At 38.4% G+C, this 23940-nt stretch overlaps 1 protein-coding gene across 3 annotated transcripts in view; it reads right to left on the bottom strand.

Moving 5' to 3' along the window:
• The window catches only part of ephb2b (eph receptor B2b), a 294511-nt gene that overhangs the window by 7104 nt on the left and 263467 nt on the right, over positions 1 to 23940 (bottom strand). For all 3 annotated transcript variants that reach the window (XM_041782872.1, XM_041782874.1, XM_041782873.1), the window contains exons 12-15: positions 11996 to 12211; positions 10949 to 11098; positions 6426 to 6619; positions 5414 to 5569 (exon numbers count right to left, since the gene is read on the bottom strand). In XM_041782872.1, coding sequence (XP_041638806.1) covers positions 5414 to 5569; positions 6426 to 6619; positions 10949 to 11098; positions 11996 to 12211 — 716 coding nt within the window. The remainder of the gene's footprint in view (positions 1 to 5413; positions 5570 to 6425; positions 6620 to 10948; positions 11099 to 11995; positions 12212 to 23940) is intronic.

Genomic DNA, 23940 nt, shown 5'->3' with positions numbered 1-23940 from the left:
AATCTCATTTACATCAGTCTCTGAGGCTTGGGAGCTTTAATAATCACAGACAAATGTTTGAAAACCATTTAAATGCATTTTTCTACGACTTACTCACTGATATGCTTAGCCTAAGGCACCCAAAACAACTGCTAAGAATTACATTAAATTTCACTGGTGCAAGTAGGGGTGAATGATGGGACCATCTTAGATCTTGCAGGATTAGAATATCTGCAAGGATCTGCATGAGCAGAGATTACAGTACTGGACCATGGTGCACATTATACTCTTTGCTCACACCCAGATGCATTTGAAGTTTTTCTCTGCTGAATCTAACTGATCCGTTTCCCACTTCATTGCACACATAGATAAACCAATAGCAGCAAACTGTGTGTGTGTGTGTGTGTGGGTGTGCGTGTGTGTGTGTGTGGGGGGGTTATTTCCCTCCCCTTTTACTTCACAACAGATTAGGAGTTGTGGCCCTGATTAAAAAAAAACAAAAACACCTTTATCTTAAACAGCATGCTATGCACATTCTGTGGACTTTAACCATGAAACATAATAGTTTTAGGCTAAAATCTGTACTCACAATCACATAAAAGCAAGAAAGACTGGACTAAAAAAAAAAAAAAGCATTCTCTCTCCAGCAGACTATATTCTTAGGGTAACCTTGTGATGCACAAGCTAATTTATGTAACCTAAATATACGAAGGGCTCCGTCTGTATTGCTTATCAAGGAGTGACAGAGCTACAGAATCATCCTTACTGCTCTATTTTTTCTTTTGCTGCAAGTTTTTGCAATGCATAAAAATGCATCACAGTCAATGTGCAAGGTTTGTTTCTTAAAGGTCACATATTATGCAAAATACACTTTTTTGGTCTTTTCTAGCAAAAATATGTGCCCCTTGCCTGTCCATAATTCCCCCAAGAATCAGAAAACCTACATTCCCTACACCCCTCTCTTTTTCCACCTTTCAGAAAATGTGTGCTGAAACAAGCTGTTCTAAGATTTTTTCTTCATGATGTCATGTGGGGAGTTAGCCCGGCCCCCAGGTTTGGTTGACCCTCCCTGCTTGGAAGAAAGTTCCGCCCTCCTCTCCTGATCCTCCAGGAGAGCCACATCTATTAAGCCACATCCATTTCTTGAGAGGGGCGTGGTCAGAGGTGGAGTAAGACAGCTCAGTAACATTTAAAGCCACAGACACAGAAAGGCTCATTCTGAGCAGGGCTGAAACAGAGGGTTTTTAGACATGCAAAAATCCAATACTGGAATGTTTTTTCAGCATAAAACTTCACAGGCATGTTTTGGGGACCTCTGAGACCAATATAAACTTGTCTTAAATGGGTAAAATATGTGACCTTTAATGTTTCTTTTGTCATTTTTTATCTAGCCATGTTTTGCTCCATGTTGGTTTAGAAAGTCCAAAGCAAATATTCGACTAATTATGGTGCAAACTCTGGGAAAATCTTCAAGTATTTCATGTATTTACCGACAGGTTGTTGTTGAAGATGAATAAATGCTTAGAAATAGAGAGACTTTTCATGGTGGGAGTGCTGTATAATGTAATTAAAATAACTTTTGTCTGGTTGGTAACTTGCAAATCCAAATCTTTTATTAATCATTGTTTCCATACTGCACAGTCCATTATAGGCACAGTGTTCACTGCACAAGTTAAAAGTTTTATATATCTCTAATTATTGTTTCAAACTAGTGGAATCATCTCCAAATACCAGTCATACAGTTACTTTTTCACCTGCCCTTGCTCTACCTTTTTACCCTGATGAAGACTGAAATGGATTGGTTTATCCCTGATTAAAAAAGGACTTTCATATTACCATAATTGAATTGAGCCACAAAAATTCCACCTACAAATACCGTGGATTTTATCATAATTAAGAGCATGTCATCTAATTTTTCCTTTTTAATTTGTCTGCGCTCTACTTAAAAAAGTAAACAGACTTTTTACTTCAGTCTCACTTAAACTGCTGAGGTCTGACCTGACGTGGACACTACATTTTTATTTTTGCTGTTTGCTGAAAAGATGAAGAAATTCATCCCTCCTCATTCTGAATCTCAGCAGTTATCAGCTTATTGGATTACACACCACCATCTGAATTGTTTAGAGAACTGATCCCAGCATCTCTAAGGGTTAATCGGCTCCCAGACAGGAAATGATTTCTCTGTTTTCGTTGCTAAGAACGCTCTTAACATGATTGCATCTGTAGTTGACTTGAAGATGACTTTTCTCTGAATACTTTGACTCACTGACCTTGTTTTACAATGTTACGTGACAGTCTTTAAACTGAGGCCAAACAGGGGCCTTATTAACACATGGTGAAGGATAACAGTGCTGTTGTTGCTGGGAGCTATTGTACGCACTGTTCACTCTCATAACTGCTACATTACCATCTGCTAATTACAGGCCTGGCCTCGCAGCTTTTAAGACCAGGAGCAGAGTCTGCTGTTCATTCAGGTTAAGGAAAGGTAAGAGAGGGTCAAATAGTCCCTAAAAAGTCAGGAGAAAAGTTCATAATTTAACATGACTGTAATGTTTGTTTTGATCCACTTCAGCTGACTGGTGTTTTTAATGAATTATGTTAATGTAACTATTTTTGTCTTGCTGTTCCTGCTTTTCTCTCCCCTCATTGTTCTCGCTCAGGTTAATTTCTTGAAGATGGCGCTCTCATCAACCTTTGCACATGCCAGGTTTTGGCAGTCTTGATAGTACCAAGTTGGATTTGGTTTAGGGGAGGATGCGGTTATTTTTCTTCAGCACTTGTTTTCATTCTACAGTGAGGAACTTTAACTTTTGTTGATGTTGGCAGCCTTTGTGAACAATGCAGTACATTTTAAAACTGCTGATTTCACCCTGTGTATACATGAACTGCATTTTTTTACAATCTATCTTAATTTATCTCATGTTAAGCTGCAAGCTGTAATCCTGTAGACGCTGTTTGTACATTCTAACACCAACAGCAGATTTTGTGCTTGATTCTTTTGAATTCTTTCCTCTTTTCTGTTGTGGCTTAACCAGCTTAAAACCTCTCACAGGGACTTTTAAACAACATCAAGTTTATCTTCTCTCTGAGTTGTTGGACATTTATTAGCCTGAATAAGGAGACTGATGTTTGTTAAACTCTTTATGGCTTAAATATTCAGTTTAACTTTATCCTTGTTAAAAGCATTGAAGTATTCGCTAAGAAGTTTTAAAGATGTTTTTTTTATTTAGCCTGCTGGGGAACATTTTATAGGATGTTTCTTTTCTTTGTAATAAGGTTTGTATGTTGATTCTGAGTAAAATTCAAGCAAAGCTCTGAGCCAAACGTTTACTTCTCATCCAGATAAACTGAGTTTTAGAGTCCATGCCTACATAGAGACACAGACTCAGCAAAGTAACTTGGGTTTGCGTCTATAGCTGTGTTTTTTTGCACAGGGAGCGCTCATTTTCACTACACATTCAGTGTACTCCAGCGTTTTTAGCACTCGGCATCTGATTTTCAACTGAATGCACTAACCACCACTAAGGAGAAGAGTCAGGGTTATATTTCTATAGAATCCCAGAGAGGAAAACCCTAGAGATTAGCAAAAATAAGATTAAATGCTGTTAAATGTTCCACTGTTTCTGTTTGTTACAATAGACAGCAGCACAAAACAGACTTCTCCTAATCTTGACATCAAATAAAGCAGAATATGACTCTTTTATCAAGCTTTATAGTGTAAGGCTGACCAGCAATCATGCTTATATCATTAATTAATGTGATCTACAGTGGCTAATATTAGCTTTTAGGTTTTTTTAGCACTTATCCATGCTTTAATGAAGCTGAATGGCTGCAGTATTAACCCAGATCCATCACAAACACACAGAAGTGTCCATATTTCTGTCCATTTCATCCTGGTGGCTCTGTAAAGATAGATATATAGTAGAATGTAAACTGTTTTGTATTTTGGCAGCTACTTTGAATTAAGTCTTAGGCTTTGAATTGAAGTTATCTTAAGTTTTAGTCACATTTTAGTCAGCTTTGACCTTTATAAGTTAAGCTGATGAGAACATTTTAGTCAAGTTTTAGTCAATAAAAAGTCTTCACATTTGAGTCTTTACTTTTACTCACAATGCTTATCCCTTTTGAATCAATCGAATCAGCCAAATTGTGAGATTGAAATGAAAATAAACTGTTCATAGTAATGCACTACTAATACTTTAATTTATTTAAAATACACTGATAAAAATAGTGACATATTTTACACGCAAAGTAAGAAATATCACGGATTCTAATGTCCAACTCTAACATTTCATTCTTGTTTTAGTCTCCTTGATAAAAAAACTATACTTACTATTCATTAGAGTTTTGTCATTAAGATCTATTTCTAGCTAGTGTAAGTCACATCTTCCTCATAGAAAAAGGTTGCTGACTAACATTTTTAGTCATAGTTTTCAGCACTGATATAAACATCACCAAAGTGAAGTTTTTGCTTTGAATTTTCTGATTTTAGTGATTTACTGGTGTTGTTCAGTCTAAATATCTCCACTCTTGTGCTGTTCTCAGTTGATTAAAGCTGTGAAAAGCAATGACAGAGGAGAAAGTGATCAGACTTGTCTTTTCGATGTTAAAATTTCAAGGTCCACAGCTGCTGTGATTGCCAAATCAGGATTCCTTTGCACTTTTAAATGTTTTCTTGGTTACATTTCAAGGAAAAAAGGAAAATATTAAGCCCAAAGAGCATTATTAAAGACATAACAGAGACTAACAAGGACAGTCAAATTTCTTTTTTATTTAAAAAAGGAAATTTCATTTTTCTAAACTTCCAAAATCATTTTAGTTATCTGAAACTGAAATAAAAACTAGTTTTGAAAATTAAAGAAAACTAAATAAAACTGTATTGTATTGAACCTAACTAGAGATAAATAAAATTAGGGGCAAAATAGCTTTAGTTTAGTCTTTGACAGCAGCACACTGACTGACATGTACACCCAAGCCTGGAGAGTGAAATAACAAGATTTGATTGAATACTTCACACAGTTCTAATATTAGATCTTGATTTGGATTCAAACAACAAACTTGAATAAATAAAATAAGCCTGGAAGAGTAGCCTATTTGAAAATATTTTTACAATTTGAGGATGTTTATTTTCCCTGGCCTTTTTGGGTGCTGCCTCCAACAAGTATCCCATATTACAGAAAAACTAATAAAACCCAAACTAAAAAAAAGTATGTTTAAAATAAAATACTAAACTGACAAAACAAGAGTGAAAACTAACAACATCTAAACTCACATTGGAGAAAAGTCAAATAAAAATGAAAACAAATGAAAAAATCCCTAGGTTGTGGGCTCTGCCAGTGAAGTAAAACTTGGGCTGCAAGGCTCTCGATGCAGTTATTTATTTATCTTTTCTGTTTTTTTCTGACCTAGAGGGTCAGGAGTCATGAGTACTTACTCCATGGTCATTTGGGAGACCACGTCAAATGTAGAGAAGTCAGCATTAGCAAAGTTGTCTTTGTACTGGCCCATCTTGATTGCATCCAGCCACTCGTCCACGGTGCTGAAGCTGGAGAAGTCGGGGATGCTGCGGTCCAGTAGGGGGAGGTGAACACTGAGGGAGACACAAGCAGGGGACGATAAAAGTAATGATGGTACTAAACAGCAGCTCTGACATCCCTGACAGCCAGGACCACCTGTGTTTGATTCTGAGATGAATTATTACATTACATTCAGACGGAACTTTAGAGAATCCCTCTGGTCTTATTCATGAACCAATACTTTCCAAACTGATTCCTCATAAAGTGAGTTTTCCAAATGAAGTGATAGGCTTCAGGGAGCCAATGTACCCACTCAGTGTCTGTGGAAAATCTGGACCTCAGTCCTGCACTCACCGCAAATGAAAGTACAGAGAGGGGATAATGGAAATCAGTAAACCCAGCCTCTCAAAGAAAACTAACACCCAGAGCAGAAACGCTTCAAATTGTTTTGTTTTGAAACTTGCAAAATTCTGCTACAAACCAGGTTTTGCCCAGGGCGATTCGTGGGGATGTTTTGATCTATCAAACCAAAAGGCTTTAATTTACATAACCACCCGGCGCCAGGAGAAACAAGAGACACTTGTGTGAGGAGGAAAAGTCAACGGTGCCATGGATGGCACTACAGCAGGGGTATGAGTTTCCTGTTTTAAAGAGGAAAAGCTTTACAATGAGAGAGTAAGATGCTTCATATTTTTCTAGATGTTATCCACACCATTGTCAAAAGATGCTAAAACCAGCGATGTGTGTTGTGGGAAGTTGAAAGACAAAGATAAACCCGCACACAGATACCACACTGAGAAAAGAGCAGAGAATAACAGATTTTACACTATTTATACCACATGTTATGACTACAAGTATCACCAGCAGACAATGGGAGCACCAGTCAAATATTTAAAAACAAATTCCTTGGTTAATCCTCCAATGACTCACCCTGAAGACAGCGGGGTCATGGCCTTCAGCGTGTTGGGATTGCGGATCATCTTGTCCAGGTTGTTGACGATCTGGCTGAACTTGGGCCGGTTGTTGCGGTCCTTCTGCCAGCAGTCCAGCATGAGCTGGTGAAGCGCGCTGGGACAGTCCATGGGAGGGGGCAGCCGGTAGTCCTGCTCTATGGCGTTGATGACCTGCAGGGGGAGACACAGATCTCTACGGGTTACTCTGTGGCTCTGCAGAGAGGAGAGTAAGCTATGGCTCGAAAAGAGTGCAATAAAGTTGTGGAGGAAAGAACTGCAAATCTTTAAAAATACCAATAAAACAGGATAAAATAAAGCATTATATGTTCATCTCATTTCAGTCTACTCTCTCTGCCAGGCTCTATTAGAAAACTAAGGTCACTCTTCTGCTGTTTAACCCTCTCACCTGGAATCAGCTCCCACAATCCATCACAACTCTACAATCATTGAACTGTTTTTAAAAGCACTAAAAATTCACCTTGTTTCCATTGATGCCAGAGTCTTACCTTGCCTTGTGCAACATTTTAATTTATTTTTTCACTCATTTTTTTTCAATCCAGTCCGAATGCATCGCAATCAAATATACTCCCTTATTAAATCTAAGACGCACAGCCTACAGAGAAATATACAGATGATTAGTTGAGAGAATTGTTTTGGTCTCTTAAAAACTCATGAGCATCTCCGTAGCTCAGAGTAACTCACCCACAAAAATTCAGAGCTCTCTTTCTGCAAGCAGCTGGCAAAGAATATGGAACATTTCCACAGTATCAAAATGTGTTTGTTACAGAATTATTCAAATGAAAATTTTGCACAAGGCATATTTCATCCCTGTTAAATGTAACAAAATGAATGCATCCTTTCCAGACAGAAGCAGAGGCACAGCGTCTGTAGTAATACCCTGCATTGAATTCCCTCTGCTCTGCTGTAAACATACAGGGTTGTCTTGCTGCTAAATGATAAATTGTTTTAAACCGGAAGGTATGAACTCCAAACTCTTTTAGTCTAAGCAGTTGGTTAGAAGAGTTGATTGACTTAATAGGGATGAAACAAGCTGCTGCTGTAATGCAGTTTGGTCAGGGCCTGCAGTCATAGTGTGATACAGTCTGGTCTGTTTTTAACTTATTTCTTTAGCAGAGTGAAATCAAAGAAGCAGCATGGAATCTTTGAAGCTGTTTGAGGTACAGAGCTTGTTTTTCCCTCCTTATATACACTGATTTTTTCCTGCTTGTTCTCTTCAAAACATAAAAAAATCCTTAAACCTGTTAAATTATTACTAGGTTGGCTGTTGTATAAATATTGCACTGATTTACTTCGTAATTCATTCCAAATCCTCTTATAGATAGAGAAAAACATATCTTTATTTGTGAAATAAAAGCTCATCTTTATGTCAGTGGCTACTGCATTATTGCTGTAATGCTTTTATATTATTGCACGTTAACATTTAACTCACACATGTGTTTAATAATATTTCATGGACATTCATGAGTTATATTAAAATTGATATTATTAATAATAAACTCCTAATAATGTAGGATGACATTATAAAGCAATCCTGTTTATTTGTATATCTTTATATCATATCTACACATCTTGTTCCTTTATACTGCACATATAAAATCTCCTTATTTTGCACTATTTTAGCACCATCCCATCTTCATTACAAACCACTGCTTCATACATAACTGGCTGCTAGTAAGTTTACCATGTTACAACACATCTACAACTGCTCTACCGACATTGTCCTTATTTCTATTATCATTACTAGAACAGATACATTAAATTTATCAACGATTCTACTTTACTGCTATAATTATTATTAATGCTTATCTATTTCATTATCATCCTAGCTGCTAATGCTACCATTGCATTGTTCTGTTTTATATTAATCATGGCTGTTATGACTATGACGAGAGCAATAAGTCTTACCTTTTCTTAAGCAAACAAAAAATGATAGCCTATCTATTTGATTGAACAATTCCGAATGTTGCAAATTTGATGATTAGGAACTTTCATGGTGCATTTTACGCCCTGAGACATTCATACAGATTCTGCCATGGCTTGTTATTTGGTGTCCCTATCTGTCAGTTCATAGTCGGACATGCATGCACACAGGGCTGTGCTCTCCAGCTGGCTCCACTGATCCTGTTTTTAACTTTGTAATGTCTCTCTCACTATATCTGAAGATGGCAGAGATTAACCTGACATAACAGCTAGACTGTTTCATCATCATTGCAAGGAATGTATTTCACATTTATCTGGGAAACCTCCCATTCAAAGTGTTTGGGAAGGGTAGGACTTTGCAAAAAATTCTCAGAAGGTGATTGGATAAACATTCTGTTTGTCACATTCATTACAGGCCAGTCAGTGCAACAAGGCAATATGAAGCCACAGGCATGTGCAGCGGTAGTAACCTGAGCTCATCAGGCAGACACTGTCATAGTCTATGAACAGTGGAGCTTGTTGGTGGATAAAATTCATGTGGAAGCCAGTCAGGAGAAGTGCCAAAACATCCTCTCTGCCAAGAGAAGCTTTCAGTGTAGTTCTTTGCTCTTGTTTAAATAAAGAAATGTGGCCCAGTTCTGGTAAAACTCCCATCATACTATAACTACATCTAAGCTAAATGCTACACTGGTGGCAGCCATTGCTTTTGGATTTCAATCCCAACTGGAGCTACCGCCTCATTCTCCTCAAGTGACACTGATCGGTCAGGTTCCTTTTTAAGACGTGGCACAGTTGTTTCAGATTGGAGCTTGGCAGGATGAATCCGCCTGATGACAGACATGGAATCCAGCAAATCTATCTGCTTTGCAAGGTAAAGTATAAATGAGGGATCACCTTGCCCCTTTTATGCCACTGCAACATTTATTGCAAAAACAGAATGTCACAGGGATATAAACACCACTGCAATGTGAACTGAGTTCTTGTAACTTTTGGCTATCTTGATCACAGCTTTCTTGAGTTTTATTTTAGAAATATGATGCAAACTTATGATTCAATAACACAAGAAAGAAGAAGCCATTTCCATGACCCTGAGCCCATGTTCTGAGGTATATTTTAGGCGGTTATATGATCAAATCTCGGCTCTTTAATCAACATGCAATGGATTAAGAATATCAAGACAGCTAAAATGTCCTCTCATGATGCACAAGGAAAGTACAGGGTAAAATCTGGGTAAAAAAAAAAGAAAACCTTTCTGTTTGCATTCACACATGCAATGAACCAGTTAGAGTCACATTTCAAAACAAATTAAGGGCCCTATTTGTTCAAGCTTTCATACTAAAAAACGGCTTCTCTTGGACTCTAGTGAGGAAGAAGTATATTTTAGCATGAATAATTGTACCGGTAAGTGAACTACAAGTATCTGAAGCTTCTATTGATGCACATTACATGATTAAATGTCCTGATTCATTTTCCAGAACTGATCCACTGCAGTTTTTAAAAATCCTCTCAGGTTATAAAGACGTCATGAGTCCATAAAACGTGTGCTGCTGCAGAGTTTTTGGATAACACTCCAAATTTCAGCTACGCTCACAAATCATGCACAGTATGAAGTAATTACTGGCACAAATATGATCTTGTTTGATGAATATACAATAAGAGCATCTGTTCTTCTCACCATGCAAACAACTGCTACTCTCATTTGTGCCTTCTTCCTCTGAGTCGGCCAGAAAATGATCTTTCCTTCTACAAATGCACAAACAAATCTATATGTGCACATTGATGTGAGGAGTTGTTAAACACCAGTTAGAGCGTTATAAACATAAACCTTATTCCAGGAGCTTCTGCCAGCGCTGACCTCATCGGTAGCCTCTACAAAGTATTTAATGCTCTTTCTCCGTGTAACACCACATTAAAGCCGCGTCTGACTCAGGCCGGGGATGTTGTTGGCTGGGAGGGCACGCAGCAGTGAGACAACCTGGAGGACACTTGTGACGAGGACGCACAATCCCCGCCTGCTCATTATCAGGGGCCATTAAAGGAGCTCCATTCAAACCCAGATTAATCTCATTCATGAGACCTCGGAACGAGCACCCCGATGGAGCAGAAACACTATCTGGAGCTGCTAATAAGATAACCGGTGAGCTCCTCAGTCCCTCTTAGCACATTAGTGTTCTCACTTTCAATTTGAAACTATTTTCATTATCTCTCTGCCCATAATTTGCTCTCTCCTTGGCTACCCAGAGGGAGAGAGGAAATGGAGGCTCCAGTCAAGAGCAGAGATTGTCCACTGAGCTCTTTGGTGCATTTCAAATGATCTGATTATGTCTCTGCGGTGACTGCAGGGGAATTTTCATATAAAAACCTTTGAGTGAAAGCTGCTGTTGAGCTAAGAGAAAGCAGATTTGATGACAAAATGTATCTCTGAGGAGTCTGAGGCTGTAATGAAACTCAGGAGACAAAAATGTGCAAAGAGGCTTTGTTTTAAAAATGTTTAAAGGGGAAATTTCACTAAAGACTCATCCGAGACTAAAAATAACTAAAGGGAAGTTAAATACATACATCCTGATTGGTCATGTCCCAGTACGGCCGCTCTCCGTAGGACATGACTTCCCACATGACGATCCCGTAGCTCCACACATCACTAGCCGAGGTGAACTTCCTGTACTGGATGGCCTCGGGAGCAGTCCATCGGATAGGAATCTTCCCTCCCTGTAAAACACAAAGGGCATAACCTCAGTGAGTGGAAGCGAGACGAAACTCGACCGTCACAGTATCCTGACTCTGGAGAGAGACACCGTTCAGAGCTACAATGTAGATAGTAACTCAAACTGGGAGGTGGATATGAAAAAAAGCCCAGGGAGCAATGTGTGGAACATGAAATAGAGGAGGAAAAGGTGAAGGGGTGATGTCTGACACGATAGGAGGAGCAGAGATAAAGTGCACCAAAGTGTGCAACAAAAACTGGGGTTATTTTAAACCAAATGGTAGGAATATATTGATAGGATCAATCAAAGGAGAACAATTAGTGACAGAAAAGCTCTTTTTTTTTTTTTTTTTAATAATGCATACAGAAATTAGCCAAAAGACTATTTGACCTCAATTCCAAAGCATTCTTCTTCCAGCATCCCAAACTTTTCTAAACATAAATATACAGGCTTCTTTGCACATATCTAGACAAAATTTGACTTATTGAAGGGTAGCACTGATGCGTTACTTGTGATGTAATTAAGGTTCATAATTAGTGCAATCATCTTGTTTTAATTGCATTAACTGCATGCTTTATCATCAAGTTTGCACACTTTGGCTATACCACCTGCGTCAACAATGATGCAAAATCAGTCCACCACTGCTCCTAAATTTATCATTTCACTTAAAACAAATCCACAACTCAATGGGCATCTGCACCTTTGATATCAAACATCTACTTTTCATTGTTCCCTTAGTCCCTCTTTATTCCATAACATATTCCTGTTTTCCATATTAAGATCATGTCATAATCTTTGATATATGTGATATTCTTTTATTTCTTTCAAAATAAAAGCAGCTCTGTATCCAAACAGGAAGCAAGTTACCCTTAGTTAAGGACAGTACAAGTATCCATCTTACCAGAGCACTGGTGTATGTGGGGTCTGACGTATCGTCCTCCAGGAACCGTGACAGCCCAAAGTCGGACACCTTACACACCAGGTTGCTGTTGACCAAGATGTTTCGGGCAGCGAGGTCACGGTGAACGTAGTTCATGTCAGCCAGGTATTTCATGCCTGAGGCGATGCCACGCAGCATACCGACCAGCTGGATCACAGTGAACTGACCGTCATTTTGCTGCAAAAAAGACACATTGTGTTAGAAAAATGTATTACATACAACATGCTATTTAAACATCATAATATAACCAAGGATTCTAGTAGAATCCTGAACTCAGTGTTTAAAGCAAAAAAAAAAAAAAAAAAAAGAAAAGTTCATGTTTTAAAAATGTAATTTTGGTTTATTGAAATTTTAACTCAAAATATTTTAAAACAATTTGATAAAGCACTGTGCAGAACCTGTGTAATGACAAGTAATCCCGCTTTGGGCACCATTTGGAAAAGCGTATTGACACAACCCAGGTTGTGCTCTGGATGTCCTTGCACATCACCAGGAGCATGGGAAAATTACCTGTTTAAAAAATAACAAAGTCCCCACCCTTAAGTTGGAGGACTGGGTGGATGGGGCAAGAAAGCATGGCCTGGGGAACCGTCCAGACGGGTCATAGTGTTTCCAAGAGCCCCTGGTCATGCTGTGCATGTCCCAGGAGCGTGAAAACTCTTGGCTTGTCACCAGTGATGAAAACGCCCACACAAAGGGGATGCCGTTGAGCTTTACCTTCACCTTGGAGCAACACTTGTGTGTTGCTATGAGTCATGCTTGACTCTTGCCACCCTGCCTCCCCTCTCCTCCCCCGGGTTGTGGCACAATGGGGCCCATGATAAATCCTTAGCTCCCTACATGCTTAAAACTTCTACATGACTGTATTTCCCTCATGACTAAATTAGATTTTGACAAATTAAAACTTTAATGATGGATTTTACAAACCCCAATTTAATGATGAGAAAAGCAGGTACAGATATCCGTGGTAATGTTTCAACATGTTATTAATGGGTGTCCAATGACAAATATTAACTGTTGTTATTATTATGCTATAAACAGTGCTTTAAGTAATGGAAATTACATTGTGTAATTTTGTTTTGTTTTGCAGATTATAACGAGTTATAACATGTTCAATGACAAATTCAATGATATAATCTGTCATTGAGTCACTATTGAAAGTTATGAAATTTTAAAGAAGGCATGCAAACGTCAGAAATTATTTCATACATTTTTTATCCTGGATCAATTTTAGTAAAAACTTCTTGACTTGTCAGAGAGCAGATTTTTGTGTCTACTACTGCTACTATTTAAGTCAGGTCACTTTATCAGTATCAGGTGAGGAAAGGTGATTTACATAGCACCTTTCAAGAGCAAAGTTCAGAACATACATCAGAATAAAACAATAAAAAAAGACAACAAAAAATGGATTAAACAAAGGCATACAGCACATTTAAAATAACAAGCTGACCAAAGTGCTGTACAGACTTAATACACTTCATTTATAAAATTAAATATGCATAAAATGAACTATTGATAGCAGAGTTAAAGCACGATAAACAGGAGTATATTAAAAAGTCAAAATATCAAACTCAGCTTGTATTAAAAGCCAAAGTAAATAGCTGAGTTTAAGGCTAGGATTTACAGTTTTCAATGGATTGAGCAGTTCTCTTGCTGGCAGGTAAACCCTTACTCTGATTCGGAGCAGCCACTGCAATTGCTCTGTCAACTTGGGTTTTACGCCTGGATCTAGAAACATCATCTGGTGTACTGACTGAAACGCTCTGGCTGGAGCATGTAGGTGCAACAACTCAGAAAAATATTAGGTTTCTTAAACAAATGCTCAAATATCAACCATCAAGAATTGTGGACAGTTTTGTCCAAATGAGTCATTTTTGAGTTCATCTGGTACAGGGGTGGTTGCATGCTTAAAAAACAGAGGTTTAATCCAAAAATTTACAATCCAAAAATTCAAACCCCAACTTTCCTTTGAAAAAGCACCCTTGATTTTGCATGACAAAACACATCTGCAGCACTTCCTCCCTTTTGTCTTCAGATCCAGCAGGACTTTGTGTGGGTGAATTTTTTCCCCTTTTGATTTTACAATCATCTTCCATTCCATGAATGACAACATGTTTTTTTGTAAGATTAATGTCTTAGTAAATTTTGATATTCTGACTTCAATTTATTTATTTGGCCTACAGTACACCATGTATAAATTTACTACACCTTAAGGCAGGCCCACAAATGTTACTGGGCCCCTCATTGGCTCAATTAAAGGGCCCTCCTCAGATCTGATTCAGTAGCATCCATGCGTTACAGATGCACAATATTGTTGGTAGTTATCGGCAGATATGAACATTTCTGCCACTTTTTACAAACAAAATATATAACTGTACAAATAAATAAGTTTGTAGAGCTTCAGGACCAACTGACCTCCATCAGCTTTAGTCTTATTTTTTTATCATCCTCATTCTCTAAACATTAAAGTCTTTTTTGAGGACTACATGCACAACATGTAAATATCTGTACCATTTTAAGTAATGGCTAAAATTATTTTTGAATATTTGCAAAAATCCCATGTCCTGTATCACTACAATGCATAGGTCAGTGACATTAGTGTCAGCTTCTTGGCTTAAATTTGTCCCAAAAACTCAAGATGCACCCTCTTTTTGTTTCTCATTTCATTTCCAGTATCTCACCTTTCATTCAGGTCTTGGTTTAGCTGTACAAAGTCTATTTTAAGAGGGAGGGTTAATTTTAGAAACAGCATATTTTTAATGGAAAAAAAAAATGTGCGTTTTTGTTGCTTTAATCAGTTATTTTAAATATTTTTGTAATCTTTTTTTGTTAAAATGTTACTTATTATTAAGACCATGTGTTTACAAACCTTAACCCCTTAAAGCCTGAAAACACAAATAATAGCCAGAAAATTCTCCCTTTTTTTGGAACTAAATGTTTATTTAACTTCCTGCTGATATTAAAAACGATTCAAATTTCCATAAAATTTAACAAATATATTTTTTTAAGTATCTTATCTCATTCATTAGGTGTTTTTGGTAACTGATAATCCACTTGAGGGCATTTTATCATTTATCAGACTGTTTTCCTAAGTTTTTTTCAGTAATTTATTGAGCATATTGATTAGATAAAGGTATCATAAAAGTATGTACCAAATATGATACAACAGGTGTTAAGGGGTTTTAATGGGCCCCCTCAATGTGGCTCTGTCCCAGAAAGCTTTCCTTTTTATCCCCCTCTTATGGGCAGTCTTGTCTTTAGGGCCATTAAGGACAAAATGCCAATTTCCTCGTTTAAAAAAATTCCTCAGCCATGCAGCATTTATCATATAAAAGTAACTCATATTTATACGTTTTCATCCAAAACAACAGTGATATAACAGAATCAAACAGATATGTAAAGGGTTAAAGTCCCAAAAATATTTTTAATATTTATTAGTTTTGATTCAGACAGAATTGGAGAGAAAATTTGTTCTAAAAATTTGGCAAAAATATATTTCTACAAAATATGTTTATGAATGTTTTTAAAGGTGAACATGTTTGTCCTTAATGGCCCTGATATTAGAGTCTTACAGGGAAACCAGAGGGTTAAACTGGATCCTGAGGCTGACAGGAAGCCTGTGAGGAGAGACCAGTACTGGTGTGATGCTCACCATATCTCTCTGCAGTCAAAATATGTGCAGCCACGTTTCCAACCGGCTGAAAACAATGAAGAGATGACTGATCCAAACCAACGTGGAAAGAATGACAAAAATACAAATGTGACAGGATTTACCCACCCAAATAGTCTCAACTGAAAAGCTAGTCTTGACCACAGAGCTAATTTGTTGGTCAAATTTGAAGGTGTTGTCAAAAATAACAGAATTGCATAAAATAGTTGAAAGACATGAGGTTCCTGCTGGTGCTCACATTCGTTTGAGCTATGCTTGCAGCACTAATTCCCCCACTCCTGATAAAGGCATAAAAGACAGCGGACATGCAAGTGCGCTGCCTAAAGGTTTAAGTTGAGGTGCTTGAGCACCAAGGATGGCATAACTTACTCATACTGTCCTACCTGTAAAAACTGGAAATGGACATTTATTCTATTCTACTCTTTTTGTGAATGATTTTCTCAGTAAACTTTACATTTTAAAGATAACATAACAGTTACATTTCTGCAAATAGTGGCAAAGAAATTCTATGAAAAGATTTTGTTAAACAGTATTAATAACACTCTTAAACTCTTCATTGTAAGAAGCACTCCTACATTCACCCCATGTTGAAAAAATGAGGCATTTATAATACGAATTCCCACGTAACTCATTTAGTCTCATTATAGTAATTCAATTTTGACCCGTCTGGTAACCTGACCCACGTGTGTCTACAGTAAAGGAGTTACTTTGTAGTTTCAGTTTCTCTGCAGAGGCCACGAAGGACGCTAACAGGGAGGTTCTGGTCTAGCTGATCTGGCCTCTGCAGGGATGGACGGGGGGGCTAAACCCGGTCTGGCTGCCTGTCTACAGCTGTTCCCCTCCTCAGTTTGGTGAGGGCTTTACCACATGCATGCAGAGCGTCTGGAGCAGTGCTGCAGCTGTGCCTCCAACTGCGCACACCTGCAGTCTCCCCACCACCCACCACGTCGCCCGGAGAACACAAGATTCCAGAGAAAGGAGCATGGGAGCTGTGGGACGGCTGTGGACAGACGGACAGACCCACAGAGAGAGTGTGGGGAGGGGGGTTTGGAAGGACACAGCCATATTAACAGTCTGCATGACCGCTCCACTAGCCTATTTCTCTCTCAAACACTTTGCTGCTCATTAGCCCAGCGGAGGCTTCTGCTCGCGTCAAGCTGCTCCTCCTCGTGTACCGCAGCAATTAAGCAGGATGCATAATTCATGAAAACCTTTCTCAGAATTACACATGGCCACCTAATCTGTGCTGTGTTTGCATAAACTTTAATTGGAAGGATTCCTCCAAAGTCTTCAGGGTCAGTTAGGTGGAAAAAAATAACCAGGATTTATGAAAAACTGTGTGAATTAAGACCTATAATAATTTATTTATACAAAAATAAAGTTTTGCATGAAAGGAAAACTTTCTCTTTCTTTACTTTGGCGGTTGATCTGTGCTCTCTTAGCTCTCTTTCACCCTACCCTTAATGCTTTACTAGGCCACATCCCAATTTAAATCCTAAAGCCTGGGCAAAAAAACCCTGCATTAAATGAAATTCAGATGTGAAGTACATGGGTGTGAGTCAATGCAGACTTAAAATTCTAAAACAAGGAATGAGATAGGCTTTTGGCAGAATCAGGCATTTTCCCAGAACAACCACCAACTCTTAATGACAAAAAAAAAGCCACATTTGTGTTTGTGGCATTGCTGGCAATTGACTGCCATGACAGTCCTCATGGGCATCATGTATCTTATGCCAGGCGTATACTGATTCTACCAGTTCAGACACAAATTCTGAGTCACAACTCACTAGAAAGTCGACTCATTTTCAGCCTGATCATGCATTGTTTGTTGTGCAATGCACAGGGAGCACAATGGCTGACCATGGCTTGATCAGCTGCTACCATCGGGTTGGATGGATTCCTGGCATGTTTGATATTTTGTTGGTGTGTCTGCAGAAACTACCATAGAGAGAGCAAAAAACACATCTAAGATCCCACTTTTGGGGCAATTTGCAAACAGTCGGACAGTGTCCAAAACTTCTCTCCAAAACTTAAATCATTAGTGAATACGGTTTCTCAATTCATAGGCAGTGAATCTAAAGCAAGCAGAGCTTTGCTGCCATGTTTCTGTCCTTATGAATACCTCTGGTTTGATTTTCATTAAAATGTCAAAATCTGATCAAAATGGCTTTTTGCTGCCCATCGTTCTGCAAGGATGACTTATGGAGGTGATTATAAACTAAGCGTAGGGTTTCCTTCACTGAGCACTTATCCTGTCAGAAGTGTCATGGGTTTACTATGAATTTAATGGTAAATTGCACAAAGAGGCAATCATTAATTTGCTTTCTGTTTACATCTTATTTTGGATGAACGTCATCAGTAAACAGGGTCACATTTTAAACCATAACACCAGCATGTGCAAATGTTTGCCTTAATCCACTTAGCACTTTTGCTGAAAATGGAACCCTGCTGTAGATTATGCTGTTCAATGCTTCATCACATCATTTGCAGCTCTCCAAAATTTAAACCTTTCTTTAAACAAAATGTGCACTACATAGTCATGTGATGGCTACCAGTACTTCTGATGAATGGCTGTAAACCACCCCTGGCTTCTGTCCATGTCTTTTGGCAACAATAGAAGACTAGAAGATTTTGGAGTACTGCACGAAATTTGTGGACTAGTGTATTTTTAGCATTAGCATCCAGTAAGGAAAATATCCTTTTAGCTGTCTGGGCTGGACTGGGTCAGAATTTGTGACGCCAAATGACGGTCTATAGAATCCTGTAAATGAGTGAAAATAAAAGCATGTCTGTAAACATTCAGAAAATCACTGCAACAAAATTTTTTTATTCAAACTCACATCATCAAAAATTTAAAAAAGTAAGGCATAAAGAAGTGTTCAGTGTGAAGATTTTAATTACAGTGAAAGGTGGTAAAATGCCATTAATCAGTGGTTTAATATAAATTAATCCATTTCATCTGATAAGGGGGCATTTGAATTATTAAACATTAGTGTTGCCATTTGATGCATTATGCCAGAATTAGCTTACAGCTAATTTAAACTGCAGCAGGTCACAGTTAAATAAGCCTCCATTTAAAAGCAAACACTGTGAACATTTTTGTGCCTGAACTCAGAGGAGCCTCTCTGTACTGGCTGGCACTTATGTCTCTATTTTAGAATTGCTATCTGGGGAAAAAAGGTACTGGAACACTGATATCTACTTCTGCAGGAGGCATCAGGGGACTCAGTCCTTCAGCAGGCAGCTCACTTCACACTGCAGTGACCATTTTCTCCAACCATCCACACCAATCACCTCAGAGAGACACAAACCGTGTTCACACACTCTGACACTGTCAGCAGCTGTTGTCAGAAAGTGTCACTGTGAGGTGTCGCACAGGTTTGCTGTTGCTTTGAATACAACATACTATCAAATATGCTTAACAAATATCTACTTTAACACAAACAGCCTTCACTGTGAGGATTCCTAAAAAAGCTGATGGTGGGCAGGGTGAGGCTGTGAATACAAGCTCAGGACGTCATGTGAGCTGAGCACTAACAGAGGCGCCGTCTCCTGCAGGTCAGTTTTATGTAAGAGTTCATATTAGTAATCTGTTTTTTTTCCTCTTTAATTCCCTGAACACATTTCAAACTAGAAAAGCACTCAGAGAGCACAGACCTCCACCATCAGCCCTATCTCCTAATAGTGAAGAATCCTTTAAAAACATTCCTGGATCCAGACGGTGATCCGGATGACTCCCAAAATCCAATTCACCGATCATTCCCTCCCCGGTGGGGTGGAGACACGGTGAGGCAAAGCACTGGCTTCGCTACATGTGGACTGTCATGGCGGAAGCACCCATGGTCTCACTGGATGACTGGAAGTCATGGCAGAGGGTGAACATTCCTCTATTCCTCCCAGCATTGTGAGTGTTCTTGCTACAATTCGCTCTCTTTCTCTCTGTTACGCTCCGATTTGACTCCTTGATTGGGCGTGTGTCCTTCAAAGTCTATAAAGTCCAAAACTTTGAATAAGTTACTCATGTCTGCCATCTCCTGGTGTAAAGTGGTAACAGCGCAGACCTCTGCCATTAAACCTATCACCCAATAGTACAAAATCCTTTAAAAAATTACTGGATCAAGACGGAGATCTGGATCACTCCCAAAATCTAATCAGTTCTTCCTTATGCCATTTCTGACATTTCATGAAAATTTCATGAAAATCTGTCCATGACTTTTTGAGTTATGTTGCTAACAAACAAACAAACAAACAAACAAACAAACAAACGCACAGGCAGTTACAGGTAGTTTCTATCAAGTTACACTCAATTTGTAAAGGAAATGCCCTAGCTTTGGACACTGAGAGGTACTGTTTGTATACCTACAGATACAAAGACATTTGTCACATGTGTAAGTGGTAAAAAGAGGTTAAGTCTCCTAACAAACAGCTTCATCATACTGGCTAGAAGTTATGTTAGCCATGTTTGTCATGCTCCAACCAAAACTGTTTTTGAACCAGGCGGTAAAGATGATTTTCTATTGTATAAATGGGGTGAGGATGTGACTTCCAATGCTGTTGCAGCCAGCCTCAAGTGGACTTTTGAGGAACTGCACTTCTCTTTTTAGGCTTCTTGCCAGATTTGATAAGAAAGCTGAAGAGAGACAAGAAATATTGTTAGAGAGAAGGGGAAGACATGCACCAAATAGAGCCAGGACTGGGATTCAATCTTATGTAAAGTGCATCAAGCCTCTGTATATGGGTGCCTCCTATACCAGCTACGCTAAACTGGCACACCACTGGCTCCTTTTTCAACCTAAGATGTTGCTGCTTGGATCCAGCACACGGTATTAGGTCTTTATTCAAGGTTTTCTTGTTGGAAAATCAGATACTGACGGTGCAGCATTGCATCATTTCCCTTAATTTATAACAAAAGTATTTCTCTTTTCTTTAAAGATATATAATGAGGCTATGATTCTGTTAGGAAATCATGGGCAGATTGGGGACTGACACGTGGGAAAGAAGACAAGAATCAGAGTGAAGCCAGGATCACCAACTTCAACGACTTAATCCTCATCATAGGGTGTACATGAACTACCTTCAAGGCAAACTCGTCCCCATACCCAAAATATTTAGCGATTAGCGATGGTAAATCAGCATGAGACAAATGACTGTTTAGGAGAGGTCTGCGCTGAAGGTCTTTCATTTCATAATTTGGCATTTTTACTGTTCTTAGACTGGAGTGATTTCCTATTTTAAGATTATGTTTGGGCATTTGCTATTACTTGATGGCACAGCTGAAGAGAGACATAGGGAGAGACATCAGAACTGCACAAGTATCAGGATTCAAACCTGTGACAAATGCATCAAGGACTGTAGCCTCCGTAATTTGGCACTGCCTTACAAAGTGAGCCTAACTGGCACCAAAGCTGACATAATTTCAGTGCCACTTTGAATAAAAAAATCCCATTACGTCATTGAAATTCTATCTAAAAATAAACCTTATTTTGGCAATCGCATGCATCTGCAATTTCCATAAATCAGAGACTCTTTTCATTCATTCCAAAAATGCAAATGAGAGCCATTAGTGATGATAAAAGCTTACTAAATAGTCGTATTAGGATAAAAGTTTGTTTTTACTTCACTAACATCCCCAGACAGATGGTAAAGGGCCGTGTGACATCTCATCTAATATCCAGACTCATTTTTTAACATCTGACATCTCATTTAAAGTCCTGCAAAGTATCTGAATTATTTATGGAGGTTGTAAATGGGAGAGCATGACCGGTTCGCTGTAATATCCTCCTCTGGTTAGATTATGAAAATTAAAAATCCAGCGAACTTGTGAGCGCTGCATATTTCTTGTCAGGGAGTCAGGGGAGAATAAGCCTGTGGTTCTTACAGTATGTGCATCCATATACAGTACAGCTTAATCAGCAGAGGGTGCATGTGCAGTGAATGCAGAGCAAAAATAAGACAAGCATCAAAGACAGGAAAGCCCTATACTCTAATTAATAAATGCATGTAGTTTTTCATCATGTATGCAGAAATAAAAAGAGAAAACATGAAATAAATGCATATATGTAGTGAGAGATATTCTCTCTCTAGCGAGGCAGGATTGCATAAGATGAGAATTTCTCTATCAAAGTCACACTTGACATTAAAGCAGGGACACAGGAGAGACTGTGTGAATATTAATGTTTATCTGGAGTAGGATTACTGTGCAGGCATGTCAAATTTTTGGACAAATATGCGTATGGCAAAGATTTTGTATGTGCAACAAGGATTTAAATCCTTGTTTGTCAGGTGTTTTAAAAACTTGCATTACCTTCGACTGCAGGATTAATCCTTTTTACATAAACATTATGAGAGCGTGATTTCCACATACACAGAGGAGCAGAAGTAGTTTAAATATCTACAGGAAGAGACACTTAAACAGCTGCTGATATCAAGGTCTCTAAGTGTCAGCTGTAGTTCTAATTACTGTAACTTCACTGACGTGGCAGAGAAAAGGAGAATCTTAGCGGTTGTCTTGTTAATAAAATGCTGTTTGCATGGTTTGGATAAAGACTTCTCTTCACTTTGTGGCAGGTGCGTTGACAGTTTTAGAGTTTAACAGACACTGAGAAGACAGATATGTCTAAAACTCTGGTTAAACTTTAAGATCATCATGTTATTAATGTAGGCTTATCAAAGTCACAGAGTCAAGCAGGGAAGCGGCTCAACATGTCACCTGTGGGTGAAATGAAAGTTCAAGCAGATTCAGCACAGAGCTGCTGACAGAAAATGCTTAGTTATATGGGAAAATGTTGTCAGGTGTGATTTACCTGCAATTCATTTATTAAAATACAGCATGTCAACTTGTGCTACCTGTGGCTACAAAAGTCAATATCACTGATTTAACATATACCAGCAAAGTAATATATATGTAAATAACTGAGAACATTACTAGTCAAATTTCTCATGGAACAAGAAAGGTTTTTTTTGGATGACTGACTGACCATCAGACTATGGCTACTTGCCTTAAAAAAGCCAGGACTTGAGTGAAGTTCAACTATTTGGGTCATGCTACAACCCTTAGAAAGGGGAATGGGGCACACATTGTATTTGTGAGTCCTTAAGAATGAAATAGAAATCGTATTTTAACGGTATGCAAGCATCACTTTTAGCACTCAGATGCTTGCTGTCCACACTGTATCGTATCACTGTATATTAGGGATGAATGATATTGGAATTTGCTGAAAATAGCTTTAAAAGATAAATATCTGTATCAGCAGGTCAAACAATTCCTGCCAGGATTTACAGCAGCCATACATAAGAGATAGTGAAATGAAATAAAGAACAACTGGAAGCTTGCACCTGTAGCATGAACGATAAATTGTTGTATTTGTTCATTAACATTTTCAGGATCATCAAAATGAAGGAAAAAAATGAAAAAAAAAAAAAAATCAATATCTTTGTCTCTGTGGTGGATAGAAATAGCAAATAAAAACCATGTTGAAGTTTAAAACCTTGGCTTTGAATCCTCACCTTTGTCCTTAAGTTTGTGCTCAAGCTATCATCCATTCCTTGTGTCACTCCTCAACTTTAAAACAACCTTTTCAGCCATCAGCCTGTGAGTGTGGAGGCTAAAACCAAGACATTTCTCGTGTCCCATGCACCTTCCACTTGTGCAGTTCAGCAAATTCCACTGTATTTCATCAGTCATCTGTCATTTAAATAGTTAAATCATCCAAAATGTTAAGACTTTGTATGTGGTCTCAAAGTTAGCAGCATGCCAGATTTTCAAATACAGTCACTGAAACACGGCACCTGATCAAAACGTACCATCATAGCATGGTTGGTTGCATAGTGAACCACTCCCTCAAAGGGGCCCACCATGAGCCTTGAACATTTTGAATGATGCTCCATACATAGAACAACTACCAGACTGTCAATTTCCAGCTCCTCTCTCTTCTTACAACAAACAGATGCGAATATATCAGTGTTGGTATCAGATAAAATGAGTTCAGGGATGTCAGCATACCAACTCAGCTAAAATCCAATATTATGCATTCCTGCTTTTATTATTGAAGCACTAATAAGTGCAAGACCTTATATCTACCTGTTGGTCTAATAAAGCTTGGATTTATAGCCACCATATTAACTTGTGTTGCAAACCAGCTGAAATAGTGTCTGAAAATTTTGAAAATAATTAGGGGGGAAGAACCCTGAGAGACAAGATTAGGCTGCTGCTGGTCTTCTTTAGAGCATTATGCAA

The sequence above is a fragment of the Cheilinus undulatus genome, linkage group 3 (assembly GCF_018320785.1).
Source record: "Cheilinus undulatus linkage group 3, ASM1832078v1, whole genome shotgun sequence".
NCBI lineage: Eukaryota > Metazoa > Chordata > Actinopteri > Labriformes > Labridae > Cheilinus > Cheilinus undulatus.
Note: the sequence above shows the minus strand (reverse complement) of the source record. Positions and strands in the feature narration are given on the sequence as shown.